Source organism: Melopsittacus undulatus, chromosome 18 (assembly GCF_012275295.1).
Source record: "Melopsittacus undulatus isolate bMelUnd1 chromosome 18, bMelUnd1.mat.Z, whole genome shotgun sequence".
Classification (NCBI taxonomy): Eukaryota; Metazoa; Chordata; class Aves; order Psittaciformes; family Psittaculidae; genus Melopsittacus; species Melopsittacus undulatus.
The window spans coordinates 559,331-584,561 of record NC_047544.1 but is presented as its reverse complement, the minus strand read 5'-3'; the positions used below and the strand labels follow the sequence as shown (position 1 = coordinate 584,561).

At 55.0% G+C, this 25,231-nt stretch overlaps 1 protein-coding gene across 4 annotated transcripts; it reads right to left on the bottom strand.

Annotated features, from left to right (window-relative positions):
* Positions 1–781: 781 nt before the first annotated feature.
* KANSL3 (KAT8 regulatory NSL complex subunit 3) lies at positions 782–24,766 on the bottom strand. 4 transcript variants are annotated; one of them, XM_034070442.1, is made up of 21 exons: positions 24,596–24,766; positions 23,363–23,453; positions 23,072–23,257; positions 22,825–22,956; positions 22,421–22,537; positions 21,401–21,502; positions 21,196–21,267; positions 19,653–19,727; positions 19,055–19,212; positions 18,385–18,448; positions 17,713–17,913; positions 16,705–16,852; positions 15,434–15,511; positions 11,934–12,125; positions 10,348–10,432; positions 9,237–9,391; positions 8,700–8,812; positions 8,029–8,248; positions 7,726–7,859; positions 3,809–3,965; positions 782–1,482 (listed from the first exon to the last, which is right to left on the bottom strand). In XM_034070442.1, exons 1-21 carry the CDS (start codon positions 24,682–24,684, stop codon positions 944–946), a joined length of 3,108 nt encoding a protein of 1,035 aa, XP_033926333.1. In that variant the 5' UTR covers positions 24,685–24,766; the 3' UTR covers positions 782–943. The 4 variants fall into 4 exon arrangements, with proteins under 4 accessions (XP_033926333.1, XP_033926334.1, XP_033926331.1 ...); XM_034070443.1 differs by lacking the exon at positions 15,434–15,511; XM_034070440.1 differs by lacking the exon at positions 11,934–12,125 and having other exon boundaries at positions 24,596–24,753.
* Between the last annotated feature and the right edge of the window lie 465 nt (positions 24,767–25,231).

The following is a 25,231-nucleotide window of genomic DNA, read 5'->3' as shown; positions in this document are numbered from 1 at the left end:
AGATGCCACATCCCTGAGGGGCTCAGCTTTCTTATTGTCATTGCAGCTGAGGACCTGTGCCTTCAAGCCTGGAAGAGATGGTTGAGCTGTTAAAAACACCTCAGGTCAGCAGCAGACCCTCGAGGCTGCTGCTCTTCATGGTGGTGGTGATGGAGCCAGACAGGATCCGGAGTGGCGCATGTGTCGTCCAGGAGGGGAAGGGAAGGACTCCCAGCATCTTCCTCCTCCTCAAGGAAAGCTCTTATTCTCCTGCTCCAGTTTTAGGACTGATTCCCAACCCACAGGTGTTCCCTGTTCCTGCCATGGGGGGTCCTGTGCCGGCCAAGCTGAGCCAAAAATGGGATCTTCTCATGAGCATCAGGATGAGGAAGTGAGCAGAGATGTCAGCAACATGCTGCCCTTGGGGCTGTCCCAGCATTGTGGGTGCTGCTGGGAACTGTGCTCCCCGAAAGCATCTTGGCCAGCAAATGCTGCATCACACCCCACATTCCTTTTGGGAAGCAGGATTCAAGTGCTCAGGGTGCAGCAGAGCTGCAGAATGGGATGGAGATGCACAGAGCATTGGGATTATCCCTGATTCCCACAGAAACCAATTCACAGCCATAAGCTCTGTGCGGGGGGAATACATTTATCCAAACCATGGTGCCCATCTCGGCCTCACCTCATCATCTCAGCACCCACTTTGTGGCTCAGCACCCTTCTGCTGCTTCCCTCGTTTCAAACACAAGGGCTGGGATACCCTGAAGCTGCCTGGGGAAGGGATGTGGGCAATGAGGGGAGCAAAGAACAAGAAAAGGAAAGGTTTATTAAACAGCAACAAAACCACTTGGACATCCCCCCACTTTGCTCCAGCCCAAGCTTGTCCCATGGGGCTGCTCCAATCCCACTCCGCAGTCGAGCTCAGTCCTCCCAGATGCCAGCTGTGGATCCATAGGGATCATCCCTACGGCTTCTGGCTGAGCGTGGGCCCTGCTGTGGCGATGATGGAGGAGCTGCTGCCCAGGGTTATGAGCGTGGTGCCAGCCCCTCCTGGCAGCACCCCTTGGGATAGCAACTGTCTGCTGGCCAGAGCCTCTCTGCTGTGGATGATGGTGCTGCCCTCGTCCACCACAGAGGGAACCCTCCCCAGGGTCTCCACTGCCCCCAGAGCATGGCCAAGGGCTGCAGCGCTCTTGGGCAAGCTGACCTTCTCCCCGATGTGTCCCAGGGCTCCATCACCCTTCACCGTGGCCAGTGTTGAGGTCAGGATGACCGTCTTGGAAGCAGTCTGCAGGACCTTGGAGTGTACCAGGCTGCTGGGAGGGCTGGGGGTGCTGGCGAAGGTGACAGCACCAGTGGCAGAGGAGGAGGAGGAGGAGGAAGGCTGGATGCTCGGCAGCTTGAGGGGGACAGAGGTAGCCTCAGCCAACACAGACTTGGTCAGTGCAGACAGCTTGGCATCCGACATGACGTACAGCGTCTTCATGGGGCTGGTGGTGGTCACTGTGGAGAAGGGGACAGCATGGTCAGTGCCCATAGGGCCACGGTGCCACACGGCTGCTGCCCCAGTGGCACGGTCACCGCTGTTCACACTGAAGCCTTGTCCTTGACCCCAAAACCAACCCCAGCACCATCACAGCCTGGGCAAGGAAACCACAACAGCCAAAACTGGGGCACCATCAGCCTGCTCCTTCCCAAAGCCACCCAGACCCCCAAGGAAGCCTCATTTCTTCCTGCAGTGCCTGATCTTCTCCCAGCAGAAGTCCTCTCCTGTTGGCACAGGGTGGCATGGCTCTTCCTCAGGCAAGCACCCATCCTACTGCTGAGCTGCACAGACCACACTGAACCCATGATGCTCTCCACGGCCCGGCTCGAGGTACCACACTTCATGGCATCTCCAGCTCCATCCTACAGGCAGCACTGGGATGCTCAGTCCCTCATCATGCTGCAACCCAGGAAGCAGCTGAAAGACTTAAGGCTTTGTGCAATGAAGCCCTCCGAGTCCTAAGGCAAAGGCAGAGGCTGTTACCCTATCCAAGACCAAGCTCCACAGCTCAGAGAGTAACAGAGGGAGAGAACATCAGAATGTGCACCAAGGAGTGGAAAGCAGCACACCCAGCACGCTGGGTCACCCAGCAGCAGCAGCACATCTCAGCATCAGAATCCAACACAAGAGCAACCTGGAGCTGTTGGGGTGAGTCCAGAGGAGGCCATGGGGATGCAGCGAGGGCTGGAGCAGCTCTGCTCTGGAGCCAGGCTGAGAGAGCTGGGCTGGGGCAGCCTGGACAAGAGAAGGCTCCTGAAGGGGAGACCTGAGAGCAGCTCCAGTGCCTGAAGGGGCTGCAGGAAAGCTGGAGAGGGGCTTGGGACAAGGGATGTAGGGACAGGCCAAGGGGAATGGCTTGAACCTGCCCAAGAGAGGGGAGACTGAGCTGAGCTCTGAGGCAGAAGCTGTTCCCTGTGAGGGTGCTGAGGTGCTGGCACAGGGTGCCCAGAGAAGCTGTGGCTGCCCCATCCCTGGCAGTGCTCAAGGCCAGGTTGGACACAGGGGCTTGGAGCAGCTGCTCCAGTGGAAGGGGTCCCTGCTATGGCAGGGGTTGGAACTGGAGCAGCTTTAAGGTCCCTCCCAACCCAAACCAACCACTCAGTGATATCACAATCTCCGATACAGCAGCACCGAAGTGTTCCTCACTCCTCAGAGGTCTCACTGTGCCACAACCACCACCAGTGCAGTGTGAAACTGTCCCTAATGAAGTGCCTCAAGTGGGGAGGACACAGAACAAAGGCTGACAACAACTGCCTAACCAGGATGGGACCAGTGACCCCATCATCCTGAGGGCCAGGCGGGCAGGAGGACAGTGCCAACAGGCGACTCCAGCCACCCCATGCAGGCTGGGGATGTGATGATGCTGTTTGGCATCAGCAATGAGCACTCCATGAAACAAAGTGTTTGGAACGTTTTCTGCACTAAAACCCTGCAGCTCCAGCAGCTCTCACAAACTGATCCTCCCTGCTGCCCACAGAGCCAACCTGAACCTCCAGTGGAAGCAGCTGAAGCTCTCCACAGGTCTGGTTTCACCCACTGGCTCTGGCAAGTAACAAGAGGAAGACAAAAGCCACACTCAAGTCCACTTAAGCCCAGTGCTTCTGCACCTCTCTGCTGAGTGTCTGCAGAATCAGTCAGTTGGGTTTAATCCCTGCCAGGTAAAACGCAGGCATCACAGAGCTGCCCCTTTGGGGCAACTGGCACAGCCACAGTGAGCTCCATCCACCAGATCCAGCCCAAGTGCTGGCTACAGCTCACAGTGCCACTTGGAAACCAGCTGGACCAAGGAAAAGGAAAGCTCTGGCTCAGCAGCGGGCTCTTTGGTACAGAAGCTGCTTTTGAGGATGCAATGGAGCCTTTGAGGATGTAATGGAGCCTTTGAGGACACAATGGAGCCTTTAAGGATGCAATGGAGCCTTTGAGGACACAATGGACCATGCCACTGCTTTGTGTCAGGTTTAAGCCTAAGGCTATAGGCTGGGTAGTGGCTCTCAGCATTGCTTTAGCTGTAGATAGATGGGTCTGCTCTCCCAAGGCTGGGCAGCACAGGAGCATGGCAAGGCCCTCATCACAAACCACAGGTAGAGCCTTCAGTGTCCGGCCTTAAGCCTCACACCCTGTTCTCCTGCTCACTGCTCCCAGACGGCTGCACTGAGCCAAACCTCCTCGTGCACAGAAGCCATTGGGGACCCTAACTGAAAGCAATGGGTTCCAAAGGGCATCCGATGGGCTCCAACCCGGCCTCTGCTCCTCACCCATCCCCACGAGTGCCATGCGCCTCACCTAGGGGTGCTGCCGCGGGCAGGCGTGCTGTGGGGTCGGCAGGAGCCATCTCTGCACCAGCCTGGGCTTTGCTGAGATCCATGGGAGGCAGCAGCTTGCCAGGAGAGGCAGCACTGGAGGCTGGGCCGGCCACGTTCCCACCAGCACCGTCTGGAGCCTGGAAGGGTTAAAGTAAGGGAGAGCTGCTGGAAATGCCCCCTGTTGAGGACAGCATATGGGGATCTGTGCTAGACCTAACCTACCACAGCAGAGCACATCCTCTGCCTGCTTCTCCTTGCCTTGCCCTGCCTCCAACCTGGCATGACCAAGACCAGCAGCACTGGGGCTTGGGCTGAGACCAGCACTAACTCATTGCCTTTCTCCAGAAGGGAATGGGGTGGCTCTATCCCCATGTCTGCTGTCAGGGAAGTCACTCCTGCTCGTGATTAACCCTCAGTATGAAGAGCACAGCAACAGCCAGGAGCTCAGGATTGATTCTCCCAAGCGCAGACCCACTTGGAAGAGTGACACGCTATGACCAGTGGCACCAGTGAAACCTGCATCAGCACACACCATTCTCTGCAGCAGAAGAGCTTCCCTCCTGCTTGATGATGTACAAGCCCCTCTGACGGTGACACATCCTGGAGAGCACTGACCAGCTGAAGTGGAATACCTGGAAATTCCCCATTCAAGGGCTTTTCCAAGTGCTTCTGGAGCTGCTTCACTTGCCTGAACTCTGCCTGGGTGCACCTGCAGTCAGGTACCACAGAGAGCTGGTGGTGTGTGTGCTCCTGTGCTCAACCTGGGGGCCCTCACAGCCCCGAGCTGACACAGTTCAAGCTCCAAAGCAGCTTTCCCAGCTACAAAAGCAGATACTCACCTCTCCAGTCAGACTCCTCTAAGCCAGCTTGCTCACAGCCCTCTACCATTGACAAGCACAGCTCAAGCTCAAGTCTGAGCCCCCCTCTGCCATGCCCAAGAGCTGGACCACAGCTCCCCTTGTGCCATCCGAAGGAGACTCCTGCCCAAAGCTCAAACCACGGCCTCAGCTTGCAGCTCCCATCACTGCTGGGGAGATCTTTGTGCCACAGGAGTGTGGTCCAGCATCAGCATCACTCCTCACTTTATGGAGCTCCTATCAGGATCTAAGCACGCTGCAGGGAGGGACCTCATACAGGAAGTGTTCAACGCACTCTGTGGAGCAGTAGCTCGAGGAGAGGAGCTGAAGTTCACTTGCACTTTCATTTTAAAGCCACCCAAACACTTGCTGCTGCTCACAGAAAGCATCTGCACTGAACTCCCCAGAGTCCTCAGTCTCCCACCTACTGGTTCAATGGGTGACCCATCAGACTGAGTGCCCTGCTACAGGCATCCCCCAGCCCCTGCAGGTGAAGAACCACTTCCTGCACAGCCACAGCAGAGCTGCAATGTCAAAGGGAACCCAACCAACACCAGCTCCTGCTGAAGACACACTCTGAGCCCTCACTTCTCCCCCCAGCCTTTTGTAAATGTGCTCTTTACAGGAAGCCCTGGGAGATTACCCAATCCTGTGTGCTAAAGGGCCAAGGAGCTGATGTCAGGGGCTATAATTAGTTCCAAAAACACAGAGCTCATGCCATTTCCTGTAACACACAGCTTTCAGTTTGCTTGTGAAGCAGCTCTCCCAGCCCGCTGCACAATGAAGCCCTACCTTAAGCACACAAGCTCAGCACCATAGGGGAAAGTCACAGTGGGTGAGCCAATACCCACGTCCAAGAGCCTTAAACATGCACCCGTATGTAACACTGCTCTCCCTGGGGTTGATCTGCACCAGGTTTCATCACACTGTGCTGCTGGACACTGGGGGTCGCTCAAAGGGAATGAGAGCACATGAGTTCTGATGGTTCATTAAACAGCCTCTGAAGAGCACAAAACTGTGTCCAACACAGATGAAGAATGAAAGCATCTTGGCTGGTGACACAGACATGGGATTGAGCACCCTCAGCAAGTGTGCTCAGGACACTGAGCTGTGTGGTGCTGGCAACATGTTGCAGGGAAGGGATGGGATCCAGAGAGACCTGGACAGGCTGGAGAGATGGAACTATACAAACCTCATGGAGTCCAAATGCAAGGTGCTGCCCCTGGGTCTGGGCAATTCCAAGCACAAGCACAGGCTGGGGGAAGCTGCATGGAGCAGCCTTGAGGAGAAGGACTTGGGGGTGTGTGGTGAGGAGAAGCTCAAAGTGACCCAGGACATCCAGCTCTGGGGCTGCAGCACAGGAGGGACGTGGAGCTGATGGAGTGAGTCCAGAGGAGGCCATGGAGCTGCTGCGAGGGCTGGAGCAGCTCTGCTCTGGAGCCAGGCTGAGAGAGCTGGGCTGGGGCAGCCTGGACAAGAGAAGGCTCCTGAAGGGGAGACCTGAGAGCAGCTCCAGTGCCTAAAGGGGCTGCAGGAAACCTGGAGAGGGGCTTGGGACAAGGGATGTAGGGACAGGCCAAGGGGAATGGCTTGAACCTGCCCAAGAGAGGGGCGACTGAGCTGAGCTCTTAGGCAGAAGCTGTTCCCTGTGAGGGTGCTGAGGCGCTGGCACAGGGTGCCCAGAGAAGCTGTGGCACTGTCCATGTTACAGTACCCAAGACCACTACATTCCAAACAGAAACCCCTCTCTGACTCAGCACCTTGTGCTTGCAACTCAGCCACACCAAAACTTAACCTAGGAAGCCAGAAGGCAGCCAGGATCCTGGAGACAGAACCTGGCATGTGTCAAGAGTCCACATACTGAGACCTTTCCCTACTGTCAGTGATCCACCTCCAAGCAGAGGTCTGTATCCAACAGTTACCACCTTGGAGCACACACTCAGCACCCCATAAACTGGTTTCAGCAGCACAGCAGCAAGAAGGAGCAGGAATTAGGGTCATGGAGAAGGTAACAGTGCAGTATCCCAAACATCCACAGGGCCCAGCCTCACAACAGGGCATCTACTTTGCTGACAGAGCTGAGCATGAGCAGCTTGTGCCCAGGCAGCCCCCAGCACCCTGGCCTGGATCAGCACCAGGGCAGCAGCAGGGCCAGGGCAGGGATTGTGCCCCTGTGCTGGGCACTGGGGAGGCTGCACCTGGAATCCTGTGCTCAGCTCTGGGCCCCTCACTGCAAGAGAGACCTTGAGGGGCTGGATGGGGCCAGAGAAGGGAACGGAGCTGGAGCAGGGCCTGGAGCACAAGAGATGGGGAAGGGCTGAGGGAGCTGGGGGGTTCAGATGGAGAAGAGAAGGCTCAGGGGGGACCTGATGGCTCCCTCCAAGTGCCTGCAGGAGGATGGAGCCAGGAGGGGCTGGGCTCTGCTCCCAAGGAACAAGGGATGGGACAAGAGGAACCAGCCTCAAGCTGCACCAGGGCAGGTTTAGATGGAGCTGAGGAACAATTCCTGCCCCACAGGGTGCTCAGCATTGGAACAGGCTGCCCAGGGCAGGGCTGCAGGCACCGGCCCTGCAAGGGTTAACCCCCCTCAGTGCCATGGGGCAGGGGTGGCCTTGGCAGGGCTGGGAATGGTTGGACTGGATGAGCTTAAAGCTCTTTTCCAACCTGGCTGATTCAGTGATAGTCAGAAGCAGCATCTTCAAGACCCCAACTCTCCTGCCTGAACAGACAGATAGGAGCTTTCCTCCTCCCACCAAAACCCACCTCTGCCAAAACCTGGGGCTTTAGGAACAAACCCTGTGCTGATGTCAGCTTTTGGAGTCCAGCTGGTGTGGTTCCTCAGTGTGGTACTACTGTGCTATGGAGCACAATCAACCCTGCTGCCAAGAGACGTGAAGGGGTGTCCTAACAACCCTTTCTGTGCAGCCTCATGACACCCAATAGATGTGCCCAGGGACACTTCCCCCACAACAGATGGTCAGAAAAAGCTCAGAAGAGCAGCAGTGGCCACATTCCTTACAGAGAAGATGCCAAAAGTTACCTGAGGTGCCTGTGTGTGCATTGCCTGCTCCTCCAGCTGGGGCTGCACAGTGCCCATGGCAGCCTGGCTCAGTGTGGTCACACGGCTGGGCTGCCCTCGCAGCGTCACAGTAATGGTCGTGGGGGCCTTCAAGCCTGGAAAACATGGGAGCAACACGTTCCTGAGACACACAGAGGCCACGTTCACCACCCTGGGGAGCATCAGAAGCCTCTTCCCATGCTCAGGAATCCCCCAGATACAGCTCAGAGGCCAAATAAGCTTTGGAAACACTGCTCTCGAGGTGATGTCCCCCTTGTCCCTCACCTGCTGCCTGGTTGGAGATCTGAGCCAGGCCAGGGAGGCTGCTGGCCAGCTTGGCCAGGCCCCCATTGGTCAGCAGCTGGTGAATGGCCGTGGGCTTCCCACCCGCTGAGGCTCCCAAGGACAGAGAGGTGGCAACGGGGATGGTGCGGACGATGGTGCTGGTGTCCGTGGTTATAGCACTCAGGCTCTGCATAGGTGCAGGTGTCTTCACAGCTGAGGTCTGGAAGGAGAAGGAGAAGCAGAAGCAGTGAGAACCTGGGAGGAAGCCAGAGGTCTTTTAGGGTCTCCACACGTTGAGCAGGTCTAAATGCAAGTGAACTTGTCCCTTCCAGTCTGCACATCCTTGTTTCAACGTGACTGGGAGAAACTGTGGCTCCTCTTCTAAGGAAGGCACCAGTGCTGAAGTTGCTCCACACAGACCCCCCCAGTTAACCCTCCATCTCCTTCCCACCATTTCCTAGGTGAAAATCCTCCAGCCCTGCTTCCTAGACCTCATCATGGGAACCCTTAGCCCATGGGCTAAGATGCATCCTTCCAGCTGCAGTTCACACCTACCCTTTCCTCCCTTCTAGCTCTGAAGCAAACAGGGCCTATGAGGGCTCCCCTTTGAATCCTTCACCCTGCTCAGAGCTTCCCTCCAGCATGGGATCTCATACCTGGAGGCTGCATACCTGCACGGGCTGCCCAGCAGCAGCCACACTGGCTGGAAGGGGAGATGACTTGGTCCCAATGTCCTGCAGGCTGAAGCTCAGCCCTTGCAGCAGGCTGCTGGCAGATGCTGCTCCTAAACACAAAAGCAATGAATAACATCAGGCTTGGAGAATGCAGCAGCACGATGGAATTCCAGGTGTGTTGTATGGCAGGCTCCTCCTTGAGGAGGAGCATCCCAAGCAGCCCGCCTCGAGGTTGGGAGCCTCCCAGCCACTCTACACACACAGTCCAACCCATTTCACTGCTGCAGCTACCAGTGAGGTTAGATGTGAGACCTGGGAGCAAGAGGAGGTCAGGTTTGGTGTCTCAAAGTGTCATGACACAGAAGTGTCACAATTAACAAGTCACCTCCAACTTCACTCAATGCATCCCATGGGATCTCAAACGCTGCCTCAGCCAAAACCAAAGCATCAGGGAATGCAAGAAAGGATCCACCAAACCATTTTGAACCTGCTTTACCTTTTACATTCACAAGAGACATGGAGAGAGGCAGGTACCTTGGAGGGTACTGGCCGGCTGGGCCTGCAGGCAGTGGGTGCTGCTGGCCACCAGCCTGCTCTGCAGGGCATGGAAAGCACTGGGTGTCGTGCTGCTGGGGATCACAGAGGATGGAGCAGGGCTCGTGGAGGAGGTTTCTGTTGCTGAACTCAGCCTAAGGAGCAAGCAGGAGAGAAGGCTCTGGTTAGTAACGTGAGCTGGCTCTGCCAGGGACTGTCACCAGCCTAAAGCAGGGCTCCTGGAAGCATAAGGCTACGAAATGAGCTACAAAACCCCAAAGCAAGTGATGCTTCCCTGTTGTTTCTACCTGTGTCCACCACAGCAGGCAGAACAAGGAGCACTTCCAGCAAAAGTGGTGTATTTCCAAATTGGAAGTGAGCTTGTTCCATGTCTGCACCTACCTCCATGGGCTGTGCAACCCTGCCCAAGAGGAATCTACCCTGGAGTAATGCTTCTCCTTTTTAAAACCCACTTGCTACTTGGAAACAGCTCTTCTTCCTCTCCCTTCCCACATCAGAGTCCAGTTCTCCAAGCCTGGATTCATTTAAAAGGGAAACCACTGATGTGAGGTGTCAACATCATATTCACTCCCAGTATAAATAAATCCCAGGAGCCAATATCAAGGTTTCTTCAGGTTGCCTAAGGAAGTTGTGAACGTGTTCAAGGCCAGGCTGGATGGGGCTTGGAGCAGCTGCTCTAGTGGAAGGTGTCCCTGTCCATGGCAAGGGGTTGGAACTGGATGAGCTTTAAGGTCCTTTCCAACCCAAACCATTCCATGATTCTTTCATCCATCTCTGGAACAGAAAGCTTGGCTGTCAGAGGGAATACAGGGCAGTACTAAACAGCCCATTTCTAGCAAAGACATCCCAGTCATTCCAAAGGCAGAGATGGGATTTGGGGAATCACATACAAAAAGAACCCACCAGCCACAATCCCTTCTCCTCAGGCCCACTTCTGCCATTGTCCAACTCAACTGCTGGTTGAGGAACAGAGCTCAGGAGCCTCCTGCACCTCCCAAAACTCCGGTCACAAGTCAGACACCCATGCAGAACCCACCCTGGTGTGGTGCCTCCCATCAGCAGCCTGCCCCATAGACCCAAGTGCACTCACTTGGGGGTGGTGAGCAGTCCTGAGAGCTCCTTCACGCCCGGCACAGCCTGGCCAACAGCCATGGGGACCGGCTTCCCAGCGACCACTGCAAGAGAACAGAACAAGGAATGGCCCTTTCTCTCCTCCAGGAGTCTTCAGGGATGCCCCATCTCTCACACAGCTCCCCATGGGCTCATCCTGCTCACAGAGCATCTCCTGAAGGAAAGCTCTGCTGCAGGCACGCTCCTGCTACCGGAGATGGGGAGCATCCAACAGAGCAGAGTTGTGGCTAAAAACCAGGAAGTTGCCAGAGTGGAAGAGTTAAAAGAGACAAAACAGAAGGAATCAGCTTCATAGATGTCTAAAGCAGTCAAATCTCACACCCTCAGCATCAAATCTCTCCCCTAAATGTTATCTGTGCTTAATCCCCTCTTCCTACTCCATCACAGCACGGATCTACCACCTCAGCACAGCACTCTGCACCTGGCTGCTCACTACTGATGCAGTTTGGTCCCCATTCTTGAGAGCCACTTTACAAAATACACAGGGATGCAAGGAGTCACGAGATGTGTTTATTGCAGCATGTGAGGGATACAAGTGAGTCTGGCTGGTGCCTTCCTCCGCTCACGCGCGCGGATAAAAGGAATTCTGGCTTTACTTCTGCAATTCATTGCCTTTCTGTGGAAAGAAGTAAAGTTTGGAACATTAAAAGAGGAAGATTCCAGTGAGCAGAGATTTGCAAAGCTGCCAGGAGAGGAACTGGGACCTTCGGTGCTCAATCCTATTCCCCAGTTCAAAAGAACTGAAGTAAGCAAGAGATGCTTCCAAGGGAGCGGAATTCTCTCTCAGCTGTGAAACCCTGTGATTTCTTCCCAGAATGGAGACGTGAGCTTTGCACCCTGCCCTGCACTGAACTAACACTGACAAAGAGAACAGGAGGAAGACACAGACGTGAGGAAGATGTATGTGCCAGCACCAAGGCAACATCCTCCAGTCCTAGGGTGACAGCAGGCAAAGCTTTCAGCCTCCCTTGTGAAGGCTCAAGGGGAAGAAGATGGAGCACGTCACCTCTTCTTGGACAGCAGGGCCTCTGCAAGGTGGGTATTCCCAGCCACAGAGGCAGGAGAGGAGCTGGAATTTGTCTGTGTGTCTATAAAGTGTGTATTGTGCCACTCAAGGGCCAAAGGGGACGAGCAGAGCAGGACATTCAGCTGCACACACAAAGGATCTCCAGAGGAAGGAACAGCACCACCATCCCTAAAGCAGGAGCACGATCCAGGTGAGAGCTTCATCGAGGAGCAGAACTGGAGGTGCACACAACCTGCTTGGAGCAAGGGGTCCACCAGGACCATCCTGCTTCCAGCAGCGCTCGATGCCTCGGAGGAAGGAGCCAAATTCCCCTTGGCTGCCATGGACAAGAGAGGCTCCTGCCAAGCTGCTACGTGCTGTGAGCCCCACGCTCCCCACAGCACTCACACCTCGAGGCTCAGCCTGGCTTGTGCTCAGCCTTGTGCAGCCAACTCCTCCAAAGCTCCAAGCTCCCTCCCCAGCAGGCCCAGCACTGAGCCCAACTCTGGTTCAGCAGCAGCTGCACAATCACAACTCACTTTCTGCCTGGGTGCTGAGGGCTGCTCCGTTCCCCGCGCCAGCAGCATCGCCGTGAGCCACAATGGTCACCTTGATTTTGGCGCGTTTGGAGGGTTTGGTGCACTGGGTCGGGCTGGGGGTCTGGTGCCTCTTCAGCTGCACACGCACATCATCTTTGTCAGCCCCTTCCGAGTGCTCTGAGGACACTGGAACTAGGGGACACAGAAGGAGCTGTTTGAACAGTGGTGGCTGGTCCCTCGAGGTCAGCGCTGCTCCCAGGTGTGGAGAAGGGACACATGCCCATGCACGCTTCCAGAGCTCCCTCCATGCCAGCCTTGCCCATCTCCCATGCACCAGGAGCTCACACATCTCCTTTACACCGTCCACTTCATCTTCCACATGCCCTAAGCTGCTGGTTTAGGGCCAGGACTTTACTTATGCCACTCACAAGCTAAGCATATAAAGCACACCACAGCACATAAAGCCTGTCTTGCCTCTGTGGCGAAGGAAAACAGATGCCTACAGCAATACCACATCTCCACTTCTCATTTCATAACAAATCCTGGCATCAGACCCCTCCAACATCCCTCATTTCCAGGTGAGGGGATGAGGATGCAGACTCCCAGGGCTGGTGCTGCCAGTGCTGGATTAAAGCTCAGCCTGCTCCCAACACACCAGCAAAGGTATGTGCATGCCTGCCATGCAGCACATCCCTGCCAGTGCTCCTCACTGGCCCTCCAGGAGCTGAAGCACAGGCGTTTTAAAGGCACTGAGCAAAGCAGCATGCACACAGGAGCTGCTGCAGCAAAGCCAAGCCCCACATACCCTGCTCTGCTTGAGACTAAGGGGGAAAACCACAAGCTGGGATTTCTCTTCCACATCAATGGCTTCTTTTGCTGTCATGTCCTTGACACATCACACCCTGCCCAGAGCATGAGCTTGCCAGGGCTACCCGAAACAGCAGAGAGGATCCATGACAAGCACCTCTGGGCAGCCCAGGCACATAACACAATCAGGAGCTGCCACATCCTGCCCATCCGCTCTCCATAGGTCTCCCACCACTGGTGTAGGATCATCCAGCCCTCTCCATGCAAAGCTCCTACAAAGTCCTTCATTCCAGATGGTCCTGAGTGTCCAAGCTGTGTATTCAAGAACCCAGGAGCCAAGATGCACATTCCTTTTCATTTACATATAGATAAATATGAATATAGTACGTACAATCAATACAGATGTGCATGTGTGTCTATGTATGTACTTATAGCCTCCCCTGCCTACCACCCATAAGCCTCTGAGCTGGGTGTACAAGAAGACCGTGGCCAAAACCCTACATGTCAGACGACTCCTAGTATTTTGGGGCCACTCCTCTCCGCAGGGTAAGTGCCAAGCTCAATGTCCTGAGCCCCATAGCCAAGCATCATAGAATCAGCATTAATTTGGTTGGAAGGGACCTTAAAGCTCCTCCAGCTCCAACCCCTGCCGTAGCAGGGACCCCTTCCACTGGAGCAGCTGCTCCAAGCCCCTGTGTCCAACCTGGCCTTGAGCACTGCCAGGGATGGGGCAGCCACAGCTGCTCTGGGCACCCTGTGCCAGCGCCTCAGCACCCTCACAGGGAACAGCTTCTGCCTAAGAGCTCAGCTCAGTCTCCCCTCTCTTGGGCAGGTTCAAGCCATTCCCCTTGGCCTGTCCCTACATCCCTTGTCCCAAGCCCCTCTCCAGCTTTCCTGCAGCCCCTTTAGGCACTGGAGCTGCTCTCAGGTCTCCCCTTCAGGAGCCTTCTCTTGTCCAGGCTGCCCCAGCCCCAATGCCCCTGTGCCTCCCACCCTCCTGCAAACATGCATGATCCAAATCACCATCCAAATACCTCCTCAAGCTGCACAGAGCACAGGCACCAAAGTCACCCCCAAAGTGCCACCAGCCAAGCAGAACAGTGAAAGGGCACATGCACAGGCAGTGGCATCAGGTGCCCCTCAAAGCAAGCAGTGACCCAATGTCCCTTTGTGTCCCCACTGCAGGAGAGAGGAGCCCACTTCTGCTTGCACTGGGGCTGCATGTTCAGCAGCACAGAATGGTTTGGGTTGGAAAGGACCTAAAGCTCATCCAGCTCCAATCCCCTGCCATGGGCAGGGACACCTTCCACTAGAGCACATTGCTCCAAGCTCCATCCAACCTGGCCTTGAACATGCCCAACCATTTCACTCCCAAAGCTGTGCACTCCAGCTCCTACCTCACATCTCACTCATCCAAGCCAATGTAGGAACAAGCCCAGAGATCTCAACCTGCTTTTGATCAGAACAGAGGCCAGGCTGGTGCCAGCCTCTCCACACATCCCCACCAGCAAAGGAACAGCCAGTGTGGTTCCTCTTCCCAACAGATGCTGGCTGGGACGGCTCTGGATAAGCACAGGGCCCTGGGTGTGCTTCCAGGCCAACCTCATCACACAGGGGAAGGCACAAAACAAGGCTCAAAGCAGAAAGAAACCTTTAAACAAGGCTGAAAGGAGAAAGAAAGCTTTACAACAGCCAGCCCAGCCAACCCCTGCCTCAGGAGCTGCTGCCACAGTTGCACACGTGCAGTTTGGCCTCTCTGGGATGCGTTCAAGGAACCTGTATTCTTGGAGTCTCCACACCATGTGCCAAAGTACCACCAGCTCCTCTGCACCCATGGTTTGCCTCATCCAGTTGAAAGCATCAGTAGTGGGCTATGGGGAGAGGCCAGTTCTCACCCCCATCAATGCTCTCAGCACCCTGGAGTCACCCAACAGGAGAACTGACACCACCGGCTCACAGGATGACACCACAGCCCCCCGGGGGCTTGGATTTCAGCTCCTCCTCCTCTCCCAATCCCAGATCCACAGTCACTGCCTTTGAGGATGGCAAAACATCTCTTTACACGTGCCATGGATCTCACCCCTCAGAGCAGAACACACATACACAGCCCTCTGTGTGCTCCAGCACCCAGCACAGGACTAAACACTGCTCACCCCACGTCCCCTGGTGCAGACAGCATCCCTCTCCCACCACATCATCATCTTCCCAAAGCCATCCCTCTCCCTGGCCTCTCTGCTCTAACTTGCTCTGGACAAAAACCACTGCTCCACATGTCCACATCTGCCCCTTCCATGTCACTTTGTGTTTGGGATGCTCCACCAACACACATGGTCTCCCAGGCTGCTGTTCACATCCCCCCTTAACCCCAGCACAGGTTAAATTCACAACCACACACGTCACCACATCAGTCACAAAGCTTTAGTCCACCAGAGCCAACCAACTGCCACAGCTCCATGTACCCACTGGGAGAGGGGAAGAGCTCAGGGGACGTTAATGCTCTCAGCAGCAAGAAGCCATCAGCTTTAGCTTCAAATACAGCAGTGAGAAAGCAAGAAGCAGGGGGACAAGGGGACACGCTGGGCCACATCCCCAAACCAGTGCAAGGGGAACAGAAGAGGATGAAAGCAGCTCGCAGAGACAGAGAGAAGGAGGGAGACAGAGAAAGAGACAGGAAGAAGTGAGGAGATACTCACCAAAGAGACATGAAGAGGTGCCAGGAGGAAGAGCTTTCCTCACCAGCATGTTTTGTTTCAGAAAAGCAGCAAACTGAGCTGAAACGAATCAGAGAGAATTCCAGTATCACAGCCCGGCTCTGGAGGGGACACACAGCTCCAGGGACACCACTGGCACCCACACAGAGAGCTCCAGACACGACTCAGCCACAGAGCACAACGGAGACACTCCAACCTCCTGCTCCAGCCTCCAGCTCCTCACGGCAGTGCAGCACATCCCACACTACAAGTGCCTCCATCCCAACTTTCACAGAGAGCACATCCCAACAGCAGGAGCCCCCTCCAGCCCCAGATCCATGAGGAAAAGGTCCAGCACCCAGGGATGACAGCAGGCTTGGCTATGGGAGGCACAGTTAGCTTGGCCAAGCAGTGGCACCAAGGTGGGAGACACCAGCCAGCACGTTCCTGAACAGCTACAGCCATCAAACACCAAACACCCTGCCCCAGGGCTCCTGGCATGACAAGGCAGCCCCAACACATCCCATTGCACGGAGCTTCCTCCCATGTGATAGAAACTTCCTCAGCTACAACAAAGGAACAGATCCCTTTAGTTTGTGCTCTCAGAAATTAAGATTCAGCTTCCCCCTGGAGTCAGAGAAAGACTTTAGGGAATGTCAGAGAAGGACTTTAGGGAATGTGGAGGGTGACACTGCTGCAGAGACAACAATGAGAGAATGGAGGATGAACTACTCCCCACGTGCTGACATTCACCACAAGGGATCATCACCAACACCACCATGACCTGCATTCAGTGTTCACCACTGGGCTGAAGCTGAAGTTTGCAATCAGCATCCAACAGGATGAAAACCCCATGCCTGAAGCTGGTTTCTTACTGAGAGCAGGTTTTGCACTGCCAGCTGATGCAAGATGACTCTGCAATTACTCAGACCCAGCGTTCCAGTCACAATTCAGCCTTGATCACCTCCTGAGTCCCTTTATTCTCCCTCCAAAGCAGCCTTTAAGGCTGGGACACCACTCGAGGGGCTCACACTTGAAGGATTAAGTGTGGCTATGTGCTGGCTTGGTCAGCCAGAAGTGAAAACCCCACTGTCAAAACTATTTCCAGCCTAATTCCAACCCTCCATCAGATGACAGTGACCAAGCTGCAGGGAAAGCTGGCTTGGGATCCAAGACAGGACTCAGAAGACAAGAACCTACACACACCACAACAGAGAAAGACCAAAACTCCAGCTGCTGAGAGGGAAGAGGCTGGGGAAGCTGCAGGGCATTACCTTGGGCCTGCTTGTGTGCGAGGACAGTGTCTGGTCTTGGCACGTGCCTCTTCAGCAGCTGCGTGGGGCCCATCTGGCTGGGCTTCTGCAGGGAGGACACGGCGGCCACTTTGGTCTTGGGGCTTGAAGTGGGGCTGCTGGACAAGTCCTGTTCGAAGAGAAGGAACACATCTTACATCCATATCCCTAAGGAGCAGCTGGAACCCTGAGTGCAACAGCATAACCCTGCCATGGAGCAGATATGTTTGCCCCACCACAAGCCTCAGGATTCCCCTCACTTCCCTCTTCCAACACAATGATTGACAAGAAGCACCCCCATGACCCAGCCTCAATGTGCACCTGAGCCCAGAACCCCCCCCATGTGCAGGGCTGCACCCCCAGAGCGTGAGCAGCAGCTCAGGGAGGGGATCCTGCCCCTCTGCTCTGGTGAGACCCCCCTGCAGCCCTGATCCAGCTCTGGGGCAGCAGCACAAGAGGGACCTGGAGCTGCTGGAGCGAGGTCAGAGGATGCCATGGAGCTGCTGCGAGGGCTGGAGCAGCTCTGCTCTGGAGCCAGGCTGAGAGAGCTGGGCTGGGGCAGCCTGGACAAGAGAAGGCTCCTGAAGGGAAGACCCCAGAGCAGCTTCAGTGCCTAAAGGGGCTGCAGGAAAGCTGGAGAGGGGCTTGGGACAAGGGCCTGTAGGGACAGGCCAAGGGGAATGGCTTGAACCTGCCCGAGGGGAGACTAAGCTGAGCTCTGAGGCAGAAGCTGTTCCCTGTGAGGGTGCTGAGGCACTGGCACAGGGTGCCCAGAGAAGCTGTGGCTGCCCCATCCCTGGCAGTGCTCAAGGCCAGGCTGGAGCACCTGCTCCAGTGGAAGGGGTCCCTGCTATGGCAGGGGGATGAAGTGAGATGATCTTTAAGGTCCTTTCAACCCAAACCAACCACTCTGTGATTTGATGATACAAAAGCATCTGTTAAACAACCTCAGCCTCCCCCAGCTCAGAGTACCCCAGAGCGAGCCCCCACCTCTGAGCCTGAAGGGGAAGCAGGCACTTTGGCTGCTGGGGAAGCAGGTCTGCTGCTCCTTTCTGGCAGGTCAAAGGACAGATCCCTCCTGGTGGAGTCTCGGGGCTTCTTCTTCTTCTCTGCATCCAGGTCACGGGGATCAGAGCCTGAGTGGCTCTCTGCTCGGGTGAGGACTCCGGTCAAGAAGTCAGCTATTTCATCCTAGGAAGGGTGAAACACAGAGTTAAGTGCTGTGCAGGGGTCTGAGCAACCCATCTGCAGAGCTTGAAACACAAAGAGAACAAAAGATTCCCAAAGGGACAAAGGGACAAGGCTCTCTCTGTTTAATACTCCACAAAAAGAAACTCTAAAACCTTACAGACAGAGCTTGGCTTCTCATTTAAGCTCATACCCTTCTGATTTCTGACACATGGGAGAGAAACAGGATGGTTTCCCCAGTGCCCCTGCTCCATTGCCCACGCAGAGGTACTGGACGACCCTGAAACCCACTCTTTATTTAAGGTGCACTACCAGGATGCTCATGTTTCTCCTCCTGAAATCCCACCTATGAGATAACTCCCTTCAATCCCACCAAGCCTGGCAGTAACATTAGGACTTGTGGTATCACTGAGACAGTTTAGCACAGGGTTGGTTTAGAGACAGGAGGTGGAAGAGGAAGATTTCTGTGGTTACCTGGATGCAGCGATCCACCATGCTCTGGGTGAGACCTTCTGCCTTCTTTTTGGCTTTGCTTATCCTGTGAAACAAAGCAGATGGAAGTCAACACACTGGGTTTCACACTCACAAGAGCATGCCTTCAGTCCCACTATCAGTTTCACATTGCTTTCTTTCCTCTTCTTCACTAATTATTCCCACTATAGACTTATGATGCTCCAATCCCTTGTCTGTGCTGCTGGGTGCAGCTCTGGCCTCAGCCCAACTCCATTCCCACTCCTTGCTCAGGGCCTTGCTCCAGTTATCCCAAACATACACAAGTCTCCTGAAACCTTAAAAGCCTCTTGCCTCCTGCATGGCTCTTCCAGCCTCTCTCCCCAGTTCTGTGCACAGCCTCCAAAAGCCACATACCCCAGAGGCAGGGGAGGCATGAAAGAGCAAATACTTGCTCTGGAGTCATTCCATGCTGTACCCTGGATCTTTACTAGGAGAAACAATACGGATTTATCACAGAAAAGCATCCCTCTCTCCAACCTTCCAGGTTTGCAACAAAGCTGATCCCAATGGAGCACATTCCTGCAGTTCCCATCTAGGTTTGGTACCCAATTTGATGGTTTATTTGTGCACAGCATCCTGAGATGCTGCCCAGTGCTGCTGGGAAGAGAGGATCCATCTGGGAGAGCATTACCTGAGGTTGTCATCTGCTCCTCCCACCACCACCATGCTGTTATCAGCTCGTATCTTCTCCCGGAAATCTTCCATGGCTTCCATGTTGCACTGCAGGGAATTCTGCCCGATCACAAAGAGGACAGGGGTCTTCATCTCCAGGAGGGGGTCATCAACGTCCTGCAAGAGCAAAGGAACTGTAACCCAGAAGGACCAATCCCGTCTTAGGAGCAAACCTGGGATAAGGCTGAAGTGAAGCTTCCCAGTGGGATTTATACAGCCAGACCAATCCCAAAGGAAGCTCTGCTCCAGAGCTGCACCGTGCTCCAGCAAATGCCTTTGATACAGATTCCCACTACCCTCAGAATCAGCCATTTCAACAGCTCAACCCAACATTCCCAACCCCATCACACACTGGTCAGATACTAAAGGAGCAATCTGGGCTCCATATGGATCAACCCAAATTGTCCTCTCCAGGGCTAAAAGCCACAGTGAACAAGTGACACCACAGATAAGACCCCAGGAGGGAGCAAACCTGTGTAACAGCACAGAGAAGCCAACACAGGACTCCTCACACCCACTCGTGCTGTTAAATGACTCCATGTGCCTTTGGTCCTTACCCCTCTGGGACCATCCACAGTGAGAAGGGGGAATCCAAGGCACACAACTGCAGTGACATACTCCATCACTGAAACCTGGGGGAGAAAAAACCAGAGTCAGCAACTCAACAGCTGAGTGCATCAAGGATGCAAACACAGCTTTGCCAGGTCCTGCCAGGCACAGAAACATCTTCCATACTTAGAACTGGTTTTGGTGAGTTAAAAGAGTGGGGGGAAAAAAACATGGAGTGGGTCAAAAGACTAATTATATGTGGCAAAGTCCCTACAGGCCCTTGTCCCAAGCCCCTCTCCAGCTTTCCTGCAGCCCCTTCAGGCACTGGAGCTGCTCTCAGGTCTCCCCTTCAGGAGCCTTCTCTTGTCCAGGCTGCCCCAGCCCAGCTCTCTCAGCCTGGCTCCAGAGCAGAGCTGCTCCAGCCCTCGCAGCAGCTCCATGGCCTCCTCTGCACTCACTCCAACAGCTCCAGGTCCCTCTTGTGCTGTTGCCCCAGAGCTGAACGCAGATGAAGTGTGTCAGTGACACCAAACTGACTGGGGCAGTGGGCACTTTGGAAGGGAGAACCACCCTGCAGAATGAGCTGCATGGGCTGGAAGAGAGGGCTGAGAATGTGATGATCAACAAGGACAAGTGTAAGATCTTCCAGACAAGGCAGAAGCTCTTCCCTGGGAGGGTGCTGAGGCGCTGGCACAGGGTACCCAGAGGAGCTGTGGCTGCCCCATCCCTGGCAGTGCTCAAGGCCAGGTTGGACACAGGGGCTTGGAGCAGCTGCTCCAGTGGAAGGGGTTGGGATTGGAGCTGGAGGAGCTTTAAGCTCCCTTCCAACACAAACTGTCCTGTGATTCTCTGATAAAGATGTTATTGTCCCACTCGGTGCTTATCAGGTCACCCCTGGAACACTGGCTTCAGTTTTGGTCCTTGCTATGTAAAAAAGCTGTGGACAGGCTGGAGAAGGTCCAGAGAAGAGCCACAAAGATGATCCAAGGACTGGGCAGCATGTGAGGAAAGGCTGAGAAAGCTGAGTCTGCTCAGCCTTGATATGAGAGGGCTCAGGGGAGACCTTATCCCCATGTTCCAGGACTTAAAGGGTGACTACAAAAAAGCTGGACAGTCTCTTGTGACAACGAGTCGCATGGATAAGACAAGGGGTAATGTGCAGAAGTTACTCGTGGGGAGATTCCAGCTGGACACAAAAGGAAAGCTGTTCACAGTGAGAACAACCAGCCACTGGAATAACCTCCGCAGGGAAGTGGTGGACTCCCCATCAGTGGACATTCAAGACTTGGCTGGACAGGGTGCTGGGACATCTAGCCTAGCTCATGTTTTGCCTAGAAATACTGGACCAGATGATCCATGAACAACCTGGGATTCTATGGAATTCTCTATGTCCCCACAACCAGAAAGGGCATCTGTCTCAAAGCCAGGCCTTGGAAAGAGAAAAGGGACAAGCACAACCCCTTTTAAAAAGTCTTAAACTGGAAGGAATTCAAATCTAACTCTGAATTGAGGCTGTCAAGGGGGAGGATGTGAAGGAAATCAGGGACTTACGTGACAGGCCACCAAGGCACCGGTGTTCCACCCGATCAGGATGATGGGCTTGTGAGAGAAGTGGCTGTGAATCTGTGGGGGAAAGAACAAGACATGGATGGAGGAGAGGGACAGACAATGGGATGATGATGCCCTGGGGTGGGACAACACCTCCAGCAACAGGAGGAGTGGGATGAGAGCAGCAGAGGCTCCTTGCTGTACTCACCTCAGCCACTTTGCCCCTCACAGCCCCTATCATGTGCTCGAGACACTGCAGTACTCCCACCCCGCTGCCGTTGTTGAGCAGATGGGTGGTGATGGGAATCACCTGAGGGGTGAAAGGGAAGGTCAACGAATAACCATGGATCTGCTGGGAATGAGCATTAACAACTAGCACAGACTGGAACCACATGTGGCCATGAACTTGTGCTTCTTGCTCCTTCTTTCCCCTGGGATTCGGTTCCACGGAAAGTGAAACCCCCTAAAAACAGAGGAAATGGAGAATTCCCCACAGAGACAATCTCTGCCATTCCCCTGGCTCTGAGACACCCAGTACATCTGTCACATTGGTAATGAGGAGCAGCCTGTAGCCAGACAGAGGACTAAGGTGACCTGCTGTCTCTTACAGCCTCTTTGTATTGGAGACTCATCAACCCTTACTAACAGTCACAACACAACTGGAACTGATGAAGATTACAAAGAAGATAATCCACCTTCTCTTCTCTATGAGGGTGCTGAGGCGCTGGCACAGGGTGCCCAGAGAAGCTGTGGCTGCCCCATCCCTGGCAATGCTTATGGGGCTTGGACCAAGCTGTTCTAGTGGAAGGTGTCCCTGTCCATAGTTGGAAATGGATGAGCTTTAAGGTCCCTTCCAACCCAAACCAGTTGATGATTCAATGAAGATGGACGGTTTTGGTAAGCAAGAGACCCCAAATGCATTGAATTTGGGCAATTCAGAATCACACAATGGTTTGGGTTGGCAAAGACCTTGAGATCATCCAGTTCCAACCCTCCTGCCATGGGCAGGAACACTTCACACTAGCCCATGTCACCCAAGGCTCTGTTCAACCTGGCTTTGAACACTGCGCATCCCCTGTGCTGTGTCTCAAGTGCAGGGGGCAGACACCATCCCCTGCTTTCAGCACAAGCAAGTATTTTGGTGCACCAAAGGCTTATAAAACCAAGCTCAGCTGCTGCAGCCCAGCCCAGTTTGAGCTTCCCTCCTTCCAAAACCAGCCATACGAACCTTTCCCAGGCAGGAAAGCTGTGACTGCCAGAACCGGTGCCGTCGGGAAGTGGGGAACATGGAGTTGGAGGGTCCAGAGGAAGCAATGAGGATGAGGGGGGAACCAGGCAATTTGCTCTACAAAGTTCAACAAAGAGATGTGTCAGGGACAGCTCATTCCCTGCCCAGGACCTCGCTGCCCAGCCTGCACAACCAAGCACAGGGATGCTCAGAGCTCATTAATCCATCCCATTCTCCCCAGGCCAAGCTACCTCAGGATAGGACAGAGTCCCCCTCACTGAGCAAGTCTAAAGCAGGAGGAAAAGAGCCCAGGAAGCAACAGAGAGGTGGAAAGAAGACAGCAAAAGGATGGGGCGACTAAAGCTGATGTGAAACCCACCCTGCAAGCCCTAAGAGGTACTCACTGGTTTATTATGTGACAAGACACCCACTGCTGGGTCCCAAGGTCTCTTCAGCAGCAGAGACAGAGCCTCAGCACCTGCTGCCCCTGTCTTGGTGGTAGAGGAGAGCAGCATCCTGTCGATCAGGGTGGGGATCTGAAACCAGGGGCCAGAAGAGAAGACAGAAAGGATATAATCTCCACCAACTCCCTTCAATGACTTTCTACAGGGAGAACATGAGGGACAGCAAAGCCTTGCACTGCTTTATCACCTTTCCTTTAAGTGTCTGCAGAGCATCCAGGTAAGCAGCCAGCACTGGCAAGCTCAGGGTCTCCACCAGCGTCGTGTGCAGCCACTGGATCAGTTTGGTGTCCCAGTTGACACTGGCCAGAGCCTGGCGGACCCTCCGAGCACATTTGTCCACTGCTATCCTCCTCAGGACTGGCTCATTGCAAGCCTGAAAACCAGGAAAGCATAAAGAAACACAGTGATGGGGAAGATGAGGCATTCCATGTGCAGGATCCAGGGATGCAGGAAGGGAAACAGGGAGGAAAAGCCTCACCCCTTCATTAGCCAAGCGAGCCAGCCTGTCAGACTGCAGAGCCTTGTGAATCTTATTGAACAGCTTGTTCTGGGCCATTGTCCAGCCTGTCCTGTCAGAAAACGAGAGGGAGAGACATAGGTCAGTGTCACACAGACCTGCAGGTCCTGCAGGCTGCTGCCCATTCCCAAAGGCTGGATATTGGGTGCTCCAGAACTGATCTACAGCCATAGGCAGAGAGAGTTTTGCTCCCACACAAGTTTGTAACGTCAAGACCACCAAGAACTGATTGGACTCCAGCTCCAGAGGGGTTGTTAACAGGGTGGGATATCTACATATCCTCCTTTTCCATGTCTGACATTGGTATATGGCTGAATATCACAACAAATCACTGGCCCAGTCGCCTCCAAACAGAGGAAACTGTTTCATGCGAAGTGTGAGGCAAAGGTTCCATAGCCTCTGCCATAAAATCCAGCAGCTTTCACAGCAGGTGCTGAGGAAACTGGACACAAGATGCTGATGACACTGAGCTGTGTGGTGTGGTGACACACCAGAGGGATGGGATCTAGAGGGACACTGTGAACCTCATGGAGCTCAATAGGGCCAAGGTCCTGCCCCTGGGTCAGGGCAGTCCCAGGCACAGACACAGGTTGGGTGAAGTGATTGAGAAGGACTTGGGGGTGTTGGGTGAGGAGCAGCTCCCCATGACCCAGCTTCAGTGAGCGCTGGAGCCCAGAACCCCCCCATGTGCTGGGCTGCACCCCCAGAGCGTGAGCAGCAGCTCAGGGAGGGGATCCTGCCCCTCTGCTCTGCTGAGACCCCCCTGCAGCCCTGTGTGCAGTGCTGGGGTCCCAGCATGAGGACATGGAGCTGGTGGAGCAGGTACACAGGAGGCCACGAGGATGCTCAGGGGCTGGAGCAGCTCCTGTATGGAGCCAGGCTGAGAACATTGGGGCTGTTCAGCCTGGAGAAGCTGTGAGGAGACCTCAGAGCAGCTGCAGTGTCTGAAGGGGCTACAAGGATGCTGGAGAGGGGCTCTGCATCAGGGGCTGTAGGGATGGGACAAGGGGTGATGGGTTCAGACTGAAACAGGGGGAGTTCAGGCTGGAGATAAGGCAGAAGCTGTTCCCTGTGAGGGTGCTGAGGCGCTGGCACAGGGTGCCCAGAGCAGCTGTGGCTGCCCCATCCCTGGCAGTGCTCAAGGCCAGGTTGGACACAGGGACAAGTGCCCAGTGCCCTGCTCCCCTTTGCTACCTGTTAACATGCTCTTCCCAGTCATCAGGCGGTGGGGGAGCATCAGCATCGGTGCGGGCGAACATGACGTGCCGCTCACACTCGTTCATCACGCTCCGTGCCTTCTGGTTGTCGTAGAGGGGCACAGCCACCGGTGTCACCGTCTCCACGTCGATGGGAACATCAGCCTCTCTGCCGGCAATAGGGATGCTTTAGAGGAGGGGAACACTGAGGGCAGGTGACAGAACACCAGCCCCATAGGATAACCCCCCTGCCCCACACTCTCCCCACACAGAGGTCTCAGGGTCCTCCCCAACCCCACTTGTCCCAACCCTACAGGTCCCCACTCTCCCCTCACAGACCTCTCAAGAGCAGCTCAGCACCCACACGGGTACCTGAGCCCCACAGACCACCCCAAACCTGCCCCATAAGCCCTTCAGCCCCCATAGAGGCCCTGAGGGCTCTCCCCACACCCACACAGGCCCCTCAAGATCTCCTTCAGGCTCTCAGCAACCCCTCAGCCTACATAACCCTCCGAGCCTGCCCCACAGACCCCTGGGGGCCCTTCTCCAGCCCCACAGATGCTTCACAGCCCCACAGGACATCCCTCAATCTGCCCCTAGACCCCTCAACCCCACATACCCCCCACAGGCCCCT

What these genes read in the sequence shown, in the direction of transcription:
- KANSL3 (XM_034070442.1), bottom strand. Translation starts at nt 24,684, where the DNA reads ATGAACGAGTGTGAGCGGCACGTCATGTTCGCCCGCACCGATGCTGAT. An exon ending in CACCTCTTCATGTCTCTTTG is followed by an intron (nt 12,126 to 15,433) that starts GTGAGTATCTCC and finishes TGTGTCCCCTAG; the next exon opens with TTCCAGTGTCCTCAGAGCAC. An exon ending in CTGCTGGGCAGCCCGTGCAG is followed by an intron (nt 8,249 to 8,699) that starts GTATGCAGCCTC and finishes TTCTCCTTCCAG; the next exon opens with ACCTCAGCTGTGAAGACACC.